The 10,612-nt window shown below is 36.1% G+C and overlaps 1 protein-coding gene across 2 annotated transcripts; it reads left to right on the top strand.

Annotated features, from left to right (window-relative positions):
- The first annotated feature begins 2,491 nt into the window (after positions 1-2,491).
- On the top strand, positions 2,492-7,184 carry LOC107920439 (aminoacylase-1). 2 transcript variants are annotated; one of them, XM_041110174.1, is made up of 5 exons: positions 2,492-3,238; positions 3,800-4,062; positions 5,212-5,349; positions 5,774-6,013; positions 6,677-7,184. In XM_041110174.1, the coding sequence occupies exons 1-5, from the start codon at positions 2,629-2,631 to the stop codon at positions 6,788-6,790; spliced, it is 1,365 nt and encodes a 454-aa protein (XP_040966108.1). In that variant the 5' UTR covers positions 2,492-2,628; the 3' UTR covers positions 6,791-7,184. The 2 variants fall into 2 exon arrangements, with proteins under 2 accessions (XP_040966108.1, XP_016705659.1); XM_016850170.2 differs by lacking the exon at positions 5,212-5,349 and having other exon boundaries at positions 2,549-3,238.
- Positions 7,185-10,612: the final 3,428 nt, after the last annotated feature.

The following is a 10,612-nucleotide window of genomic DNA, read 5'->3' as shown; positions in this document are numbered from 1 at the left end:
ACATCCAATTGGGGACGTTATCAAATGCCCAGAAGAAGGGATGACGTACTACCTACGACGTCAACTGGTGAGGGGACGTCGTACGCTGCAAATGATTGTGGGTTAGAAGATGACTCCGATGTGGATCCACCTCGAGAGCCCGAGCCGGATGGTGCAGAAGTGGGATTATTTTCTGAACCGGAGCCTATTCCAACAGAAGGTGAAGATGCTGAAAGGAGTTTAGATGATGAATAAAATTCACGATTCAGAGCATACTCACCTCCAGCCCACATGCATAATGTCGATCTGTCAGCAGATGATGCGTTAGAGTTTTCAGATCTTCCACACCGGTTACGCGATCGTACAAGTTCGGGGGTAGATTACGATGAACTTGAAGTTGGTAATCAGTTTACCAATAAGGATAGTTTTATTGGTGTTTTGAAACAGCATAGCATCAAAAACGGCGTTAATTACCACGTCGTTAAATCAAAATCCGATAAGTTTGAGGCGAAATGTCCAATCCGTACCTAATTGCCGAAGGTCGATTTTGTGGTGCTCGTCAAACTCCTCAGGGTCCGCAGGAATCGGTTGTCTACATCCAAACTGTCGTAGCACTTTGCCTGTCTGGTGGGGCTCCACGGTTGCATAGTTGATCAACACCACTTTCACGTGCCAAGCGTTCGGATTTTGTAAAAACTCTTCCGAAATTACTGCCCGAATTGCCGGATCCTCGTATGGTGTCCATTGAAACTATATGAACATGATAGAAATATTAGTTATATACATAATACTAAATACTAAGTACTAAATATCAATCGACTAGCGAATGTATGGAAATATCTATTTGCAATAATACTTACTTTTGCTTCCGACCGTTAGTCCAATAGAAGCCGTATATCTTCAAGTTCAGACGGTAATCCACGAAAACTTGCCGGATGGTTCCACCTAATTAAATAAAATTTTAGCATACTATTATTGTATAAATCTACATAATAATTCAAAAATGTAATATAAAATTTACCTCGTTACAAGTGGGAATGTATATGGGTAGTTCACTCGAGGACGTAGAAATGGAAAGAGAAACCGTGCCCATGATTGCAGTAGTGAAAGGCAACCTCCGATGTTTGCTCTCCTCGGTCGCGTCGCCCCGCACATCTCCCGATATAATGTTGCCAAGACGGCAGACCCCCAACTAAATTCACCGGGTCCTCTAAAATCAACGAGTTTTAGCAGCCACCTTAGATGTACACGGCTCCGTGACGTGTCCGGCATCAGATAACCTCTAATTATTTGAAGAATGTATGATCGAGCATATCGAATTCTTTCGATTTCGGTTGAATTTACATTCGGCTTGGGGAAGGTGGCACATAACCAGCCCATCTCGACCTTACCTCCATCCATTTTTTCCGGAATAGTGCCCAAAAGCTCGTAGCACACCGCCTCCCAATTGCTAGATTGGGCAGACCCGGTGACTGGGTGCCCTTCCACCGGCAATCCCAAATGCATGCTGACATCTTCTAGAGTGATAGTGCACTCTCCACATGGAAGATGAAATGTGCGCGTCTCGGGTCTCCACCTCTCGATCAACGCACTAATCAGTTTCGGGTCCAACTTGAATCCCCGGCCTACCGTCACCATGTGCCAAAAACCCGCTTCCCGCAGGTAGTTCTCTACTAACGGTGATGGAGGAGCATGCATATTCCGGATATGGCATTCCAATACCCGATCTTTAAACTTTTATAACAAACAATAAATTAATAATTAACTAAAAATATATAAATAAAAAAAATCTTAATAATAATTACAAATTAAATTTAATACTTACCATTTTCATTTGCTCCACCGATATGTGATTGCTATCAAGACGAGTCAATGATCCGACCATTGATGAAAATATAAACAAATTTAAAATTATTTTAAAAAAATATAAAAAAATTATAATTATTTTAAAAAATAGATTTGAGAGAATTTTGGAAGGAAATTAAAATTAAATATGAGTTTGAGAGAATTTTAGAAGGAAATTGAGAGAATTTTGGAAGGAAATTGAGAGGATTAGAAGGAAAAATTAGATAGGATTTGTTTGTGAAAAAAATAAAGGGGTGGGGGTATTTATATATATATTTTTTTGACCGTTGGGGGGGCAACGGTCAAATTTTTTACCGTTGGGGGTACTGTTCACGCGCGGAGAAGGTCGCGTCCACGTCATCGCGACCTGCTGACGTGGACGCGACCTTCTGCCATTTACCCTGACATCGCGCTGACGTGGGCGCGATTTCCCGAAAATAAACCATTCCGGTAAATAATCAAAAAATCTGCCCATTTCGATAAATTTTGAAAAAAAGGGCTTTTTCTTATAAATTACCCTTAAAGTTTTTATTTTTTTTAAAATCATAATATTTCTTTAATATTTATACAGACTCTAAAAAATTAATTTTTTATTCTAATAATATTTTAACTCTGTTAACTTTTACCAATTTTAAGTTATTTTCATATTTTATAATAAAAAAAACAGAAATAGATGATTTAAGTAATTAATTTACTTTTTTGGGTTAGTTTAAAAAGAAGAAGAAGCATATATTATCCCTTGTTGCTCGAGCCTGAGAATCAGTGACACTCAATAGTTTGTGAAGAATCGACATTAAAAAATCGATGGAAAAACTTTGCAACTTCAATCACGAATTCATCATTGTTCATCTTCTACTCTTTTCTTCACTTCTAAGCTTCACAAATCCAACACCATCCCCGACCCAAGATGAACAATCCCAAATCATATCAAGGTTCCAAGAATACCTCCGAATCAACACATCTCAACCATCCCCGGACTATAAAAAATCGACCCAATTCATCCTAACCTTAGCCGAATCCCTTTCTTTACAAACCCAAGTCATAGAGTTCGTCCAAGGGAAGCCCCTCGTTATCCTCAAATGGCCAGGCTTCGACCTTTCCCTTCCTTCTATTTTACTCAACTCCCACACCGATGTCGTCCCTTCTGAGAGTTCGAAGTGGGATTATCATCCTTTCGGTGCCCACATCGATGAAAATGGTAATATATTCGCTAGAGGCTCCCAAGATATGAAGTGCGTGGGCATGCAGTATATGGAGGCTGTTCGTAGGTTGAAGGCTTCTGGGTTTCAGCCAAAACGGTCACTTTACTTGTCGTTTGTCCCTGATGAAGAGATTGGTGGGCATGACGGTCTTGAGAAGTTGGCTCAATCCGATGTTTTCAAGAGTATGGATGTTGATATTATTCTTGATGAAGGTGAACCAGATTTTACTCTTTAAAATTTATTAAAAAATTGTAAAACCATGTTTTGAAACGGCTGATATAGTTAATAGTTGGACCTGAATTTGTGGACCTGAAATGGCTGATATAGTTAATAGTTAATAGATTGGTGGGCAATGCTTCTTGTTCGTTATTGAGCTTGCCGGTGGGGACCTGAATTTGTAAGTACAATACTTGGGACTTGGGTATTTGTAGATATTTATTTAATTTTTTTCAGATAATATTTGTATTTGGATACTTTAATTAAGTGGATTCGGGATGGATGTGATATTAATGTTCCTATATCCATTATCTGAATATGTTTTGGTGAATAAGGGATTTGGATATCCAAACTCTTTAAAATATTTTATTTTAAACAAGTATTTGGACTTACTAAATACTGATCTTAGCGGATTTGGATTTGATGCGGATAGTAAACAGATTTAGATTTTAAAGCAATTTTGCGGGTTTGAATTTTATTGACATTGCAGATATCTGATCCGCTAGTTGTGCGTATATCTGTTAGTGATGATAACACAATGTTGTTTTGAGGAACAGGGTTGGCTTCACCCAATGAGAATTACAGGTTATTCTATGGAGAGAGGACGCCATGGTGGCTGGTGATAAAGGCTACTGGAGCTCCTGGACATGGGGCGAAGCTTTACGACAACAGTGCAATGGAGAACCTTTTCAAGAGCATTGAGAGTATCAGGAGGTTCAGGGCTTCGCAGTTTGATTTGGTCAAAGCTGGTTTGAAGGGTGAAGGAGAAGTCATTTCGGTTAACATGGCCTTTCTGAAGGCTGGCACGCCTTCTCCCACAGTAAGTCTCTGTAATTTAGATAATTAGGTGCTAAAATCTTTGCTTGTTAAACTCCTTGTAGTTAGTTTACATGTATTGCTATTAGTTATGATTTCACTAGATATTTTCTTAATTGTTTAGCTTCAGATAACCAATTTTTTGCTCATGTCTCAGGAGCAGTCTATGACCATACTTGTCACTTGGCTTTGACGCATTAGAACTTTAAGAGCCCTAATGAGCTTATACTGATTCCATTCCTCAAACACTTTGGAAAATTAAAGAAATAGATAATTTTTCTTTTAAAAAACAAAATGTTAGTGTATGAATCTTTATACAAGACATGAGGAGCATATACTCTTTGACAAGTAATATGAAGCATCTCATGAGGCTTTTACTGGATATGAAATGTTAGTCATGCACATTGATGGAATAGAAATAATTTCCTAGTGACTCAATAGTGGATTTTCTTGTGTTAATTTGATGTCTTTAACAGTAATTATTAAGTATTAAACAGGGTTAAAATAATTTTTGGCCCCCTAAACTTGGCAACTAGGTCCACTTTTGTACCTATACTGTTTCTTGGGTCCACTTTGGTACCTGAACTGGGCATCTAGGTCCATTTTTGTCCCTAAATTTGTATTTCCTCAATATCTAATGATGTGGCATAATCTCAGAGTGCCATGTCATCAAACTTTTACATTTTTCAAGTTCAAAGATCAAAATGGATCTAGTTGTCAAGTTCAAGTACCAAAGTGGATAAAAAAAAGTGAAGTTCCAAAATGGACCTGGTTGCCAAGTTCAGGGATCAAAAATTGCATTAACCCTATTCAATATGTTAAGTATATATCAACATGGAAAGCTGTGGCTTGATTGCATTGTTTCATTGAAGATGGAAAACAATGTGCATTAATCTTTGTTCCATAGTTCCTTAAAGCACTCAGTTGCTAGAGGAACTAAAGGACTAAACTTTCTGTGCTAAAAATGCTGGACCATTTAATGCATGGTCAGTTAGGCCTTTTGGCCTACCTTTCTCCTTTCCGCTACTGCACACATTCATTCTGCTGGTCTTTCATCAATTTTGTTGCCATGTTGCATTCATGGAAAAAAAGATAGTTATATATGTAATATCTACCTCTAACATACATGGCTTCTTTTATATTTTTCTGCCAGGGTTTTGTTATGAATTTGCAGCCGTCTGAAGCAGAAGCTGGTTTTGATATTCGAATACCACCAACAGTTAATGCAGAATCCTTGGAGAAACGGATAGCTGAGGAATGGGCACCTGCTTCTCGAAACATGTCATTTGAGGTAGAGCAAGTGAAACAGTTCTCTCTTAGAAAAAAATGGCATTCTGTAAGAATAAAAGGGTGGTGTACTATGTTTTCGGGATCTGTTAGTACAGAATTTTGTGGCATCCTGCAATATATTTCTTGGAATCAATATGATTATGTCCTGTGGTTTGTTCAATATTTTGTTCTGCTCATACCGTCAGTTATATGACCTTAAACGCATCCCCTCTCCCGCTTTTTGAAGATAGTGACACTCGTCAACTTGTATCGATTTGATATCATCTGAGTCACTGTCTAAATACAAGATCGGTGCATTCCAGGGGAAACAAAGGCGATAAATATTAGGAAAAGAAAATAGCTGCCCACTTGTATGAGTTTCTCATGGTGTGTTGCTGTTTGTGTGATACCGAGTTGCTTCCTGAACTAATTATTTCTGTCCGCAGTTTAAGCAAAAGGGTTCTACGCAAGATTACTGGGGAAGGCCACTCATAACTGCCACTGACAGGTCGAATCCATGGTGGGCTCTGTTGGTAGAAGCTATCAAGAAAGCTAATGGAAAGATTGGGAAACCAGAGATTTTTCCCGCTGCTACAGATTCTCGCTATTTTCGGCAACAGGGCCTGCGAGCTATTGGTTTTTCACCTATGGCTAACACTCCTGTTTTGCTTCATGACCATAATGAGGTACATCTTGTATTATTATCGTTATATGTTAATGTGCATGCTTGCATATTTATGCACACTCACACAAAGTACTGTTAACCCAATTAGGCACCTCTTGTATTAGTATTGTCATGGTTATGCTTACATCTTGTATTACAAGTGCAGATAGCCGAAACCTATAGTACTCTTTAACCACAAAGGACTCTTCATTGAGCATTCAAGAAGTTACAATTTTTTGTCTTATGCACATTTGGATCCCATCTCTTGCAACTTGCAAGTGGTATATATGATGGAAAATGGATTATGAGCATTTATACACTTTTTCCCCTGATATAGAGTAGAGTATAGAATCACTACACATTTTGACTATGTTGCTTGGACTCTTCATTTGTTTTTTGAAATTCCCATGTCTAACACATGGATATGGGGATATAACTTCCAAGGATCCTTCAAGTACATGACAAAACATAAAAAGGACTAACCTTGCTCATGTTGGATAATAACCATATCCGACACTCACACCCGAATCCAAGTAACTTAGCATTTTAATGAAGGTTGACAGAGATGATCTACTGTGTGAATACAAGTATGTGATACAAGAAGAGCTAGAACTCCCTTCAGTTAACATTCACTGCCAAAATGTGATCTGAGTATCTAATTGTTGTCTTTTCTACCTTACTGCAGTTTCTAAACCAAGCTGAGTACTTGAAAGGAATCGACGTATACGAGTCCATGATTAAAGCATATACATCATATATCCCACCTGGAAGAGATAGCCTTTCAAGAGACGAGTTGTAAAAGGGTTAGCACGGTTGGGTACCTTCTTCATCGAGTGGTAACTCTTAGTTTTTCTTGCTGCCTCGAAGTATACCGTAAAGGGAGTGGAGGTAAGGTTATCCTAGTAATGTATCAATAGCAGTGGAAGCAGTTCATCATGTTACTTCTGGATGGTGGGTTATTTGAATGTGCCCTGATGACATGTGCCTTGTTTCCTTCTTTGTTGTAGCGTTTTCATTTTTCATAGTTCCTTGTCAAAGTTCTACTTGGTGGTTGAATAATGGAGTTTAAGATGAAATGACTCCTTTAAACATTATAGTGCTTTAGGTTCAAAGCCCATCATGTACATTTTTCTAGAATTCACTAAGTTCCTAGCAGTGCTTGTTATTTAATAAAAGAAATAGGTTTTCGGCAATTTCACAATTTAGGATCTGGTTGATGAGTGACACTAACTCTGTCAGCCCTTTAAATAATAGTATAGATACCAATGATTTATTTTAGAAGAACATCTGATATTTAGGTCATCATCAAGATAAGCTATGAAGAACTATTGACAGTAGATTGGTCAACCAATGGGTCGGGTTGGCTTTAGATTTGAAAATCCTTTGTCATTATGGATTTGTCAATCATTTCAAGTTCATATTATTTCATGTTTGGGTTGTTTTAGGTTTAGGGTGACCAATGATTTATCTTAGTAGAACATCTGATATTTGGGTCATCATCAAGATAGCAATGAAGTATTGACAGTTGAGCTGATTTTAGTTTGGGTCAATCTGAATCGGATTAATTCAGATTTGTCAATCTTTCCAGGTTGGGGTCGTTTCTGATTTAGGGTGTTTTTGGTTTGAACCATTAGACTTTTTTGGGTTGAGTCATCTTAGGTTCAAGTAATTTCAGATTTGCGTTGACTTTTTTTATCAAAAGAGGTTGGATTAGGTTCAGGTTTTAGGTTTAGGTCAGAAAGGAGAGGTCAAATTGGCAAGGTTTAATTACTATGAATCTATTAACTGTTAGTAAACATAGAATCAGAAGCAATAAAGATGGGCAGGACTTATGGATTAAAGTTAAAAAGGGGTGCCTAGTTTGCAAGTCTTTCCAAGGATATCAGAGCTGCAAGTATTAGGGTGGGTTTGGATGGACGATTGAGTGCGGTGCAGTGCAGTGCGTTTAGTTTGCTTTCTGTCTCACGTTACAGCATCTGCAGGTAAACACACTGTCCATCTAAATTCACCCTTAGGCATTAACGGTTAGGTTCAGTCAGGTTTTTTTATTGGATATTTTGATGCGTTGATCATAATTCGTTTCAATTTTTTTTAATATTTCTAAATTATTTCACAAAAAATTGAAGTTTTTTTTAATATTTCTAGAAAACAATCAATTATCAAGAAGTTTAAATTATTTTCACTATTTTAAATGTAAAATATTTATTTTTTATATCATAAAAAATATTTATTTTTTTATCATAAAAAATAAAAATTAATTATATATTAAATAAAAATAAATTTTAATTTAATTTCGGGTAACCGTAGTTTTTAAATTTGTTTTTTATAAACCATCTAAACACTTCGATTGAGGCCAATTTTTTATTTTTCATACTTAGATTTAGATGCAACCATAGCATTCCCTTCATGGCTGGCATTGTTCTTTTTAGGCTTTTTGTATTTCTATAGTTTCATTATATTCTGATTAATTTTGAAGTTAGATTGAAATAAAATTATTCTTGTGTTTGTTTTATTCAGTCACAAAACTTGAATTTGGTTTGAACTCAAGATTATGCTTAAAGGGATCAAGTTTGAACCCAAAAATGGTGAGAGAGGTGGACAGCCATTAGGGTTGGAGGGCCTTGGCCTTCTAAAATTTTGAAAATTTTTATTGCATTAAATTTTTGGGTAAAGTACATTAATAGTTATTAAAATTTAGTTAAAATGACAAAACAGTCATTATACTTTGAAAAGTTACAATTCAGTTACTAAATTTTAAAAAAAAATAACATACCAATCCAAGTAATCATTTTCCGGTATGTAGTGAAAAGCTAATTTGTCATTTAATTAGGTGTGTTGGCATCCTAGCTGTCATATTAAACAACCCCAAATTAAGAACTCTAATTGGATAATAGAGGAAAAAGAGAAAAAGAAAAAGAAGAGAATAAATGGAGATGCCAGTCATGATTTCAGTGTGCTACTGTAGAAACTTAGCCAATTTAAAGACTTCTTGGTCCAATGACAACCCAGATAGGAGGTTCACAAATTATGTTGTTTGGTGTTTTGAAAAAAGTCAAAACATTGGAGGATGCAAAGAGGAGGAAGAGAAAACATGGTTGATGGTGTTGTTATTTGTAATTTTTTTCTGTTGTTGTTTTAATGAAAAACCAGCTTATGTGATTGTTGTTGAAGTGCTTTTTTTTCTGGCAAAAATGATATTAAACTGTTAAATGGTTTTAGTGGCTGCTGGAATTTATGTTCAAGAAGGAGGTATAAAACATTGGAAAGTTTAAGTTATAGAATTTGATTGGAAAACTTAAATCTCTAATTTACTTTATGGAATGGATTAGAAATAGGAATTACAGATGAAACAAAAGCATAAAACATTACAAAACATAATATTTCATTCATTAATTAAGGCTAATTTGTTTACAAAAAAACAACGCCAAACTATTGCTAATTTTGCTTACAATTCAATATAATTGAACTCATTTGAATTGTAGGCAAATTTATAAAAAAAGAATATGCCTAAGTTAAGAAATCAGTAGCAGTAATTGGCAAATTTACACAATAAGCTCAAAACTGTTAACAAAATAAACTTTCGGATTGCAAGTTTGGCTCACAGTGCTATTGATGGGTCTAAGACAGATGACTCTTGAGTATAAGACATTCATCTAATAGTGGTTGATTCTACTTCTTGGGGCAACTTCTTGGTGAGTTGGGGTAGCTACTTGGTTATGAACACCAACTTTGTGTCTTGTGACATACATGAATAAGTCAAATCCATCAAACACATTGCATATGAAAAGCAAACTAATGAAGCCAAGGCAGATAACTTACTAGAAGGTTTTGGTCGACTTCCCGTTTGCAACTCCTCTTATTGTGGCAAAATTTTTTGCATTTACTACACTTCATTTCCACCCTTTTTTTTGATAAACTTTGTTGTTGTTTGTGGTTCATCAAGTTCTTTTCTTCTCGTCTTAGTAGGTCTGCCAGGTGGCATTCTCAGTGGATGAGGCAGTATTGGCAACATGTCTAGCACAGACTCCCATTGCTTAGGACCCCTTATTTACGTAATGAAGTTGGAGTAAATGACAAGCTGGGTTTCCTTAGTGTACTAGGTTTTGCAAGGGATGCCAGTGATCTCTCAATTCCTATAAGAGCATAAATTCTCAACTAGGTCCACCACATGTTGACTACCTAGACCACATTCAATTAGGGGTGAGCAAAATCCAGTTTGACTCGAAAAAAGTTCAAATTTCGAATTATTCGAATTGAAACAATCAAGTTAATCGAATTCACTTGATTTTTTTTAGAATTTCAAGTTTGAATCGAGTTAAATTTTCGAATTCGAATAACTCAAATAGTTCGAATAAACCAAACATTTCAATTCCCTTCCCCTCAACCCCCTCCCCAAAAATACCACTTTACTTTCACTAAAAAAATTTATTTTCCCCAAACACTAATTTTTTTCTTTTTAATTTTTCCAAAACTTTTACTTCCCCTAAACCCCTAGTTTCTTTTTCCTTTTACTTTCTCTCAAAATTTTTACTTCTCTCAAACCCTAATTTTTTTTCAAATTTATGTCTACTATTATATTGTTGAATTAAATTTTACAGTTTGTATTATTTATATTATTGAA

This window comes from Gossypium hirsutum, chromosome D13, assembly GCF_007990345.1.
Source record: "Gossypium hirsutum isolate 1008001.06 chromosome D13, Gossypium_hirsutum_v2.1, whole genome shotgun sequence".
In the NCBI taxonomy this organism is placed as follows: Eukaryota; Viridiplantae; Streptophyta; class Magnoliopsida; order Malvales; family Malvaceae; genus Gossypium; species Gossypium hirsutum.
This window is presented reverse-complemented; position numbering and strand designations above follow the sequence as displayed.

Coding starts and splice junctions, on each gene's coding strand:
- LOC107920439 (XM_041110174.1), top strand. CDS start 2,629: ATGGAAAAACTTTGCAACTTCAATCACGAATTCATCATTGTTCATCTT. Junction 5,350..5,773: donor CTCGAAACATGTCATTTGAG/GTAGAGCAAGTG, acceptor TTCTGTCCGCAG/TTTAAGCAAAAGGGTTCTAC. Junction 6,014..6,676: donor TGCTTCATGACCATAATGAG/GTACATCTTGTA, acceptor ACCTTACTGCAG/TTTCTAAACCAAGCTGAGTA.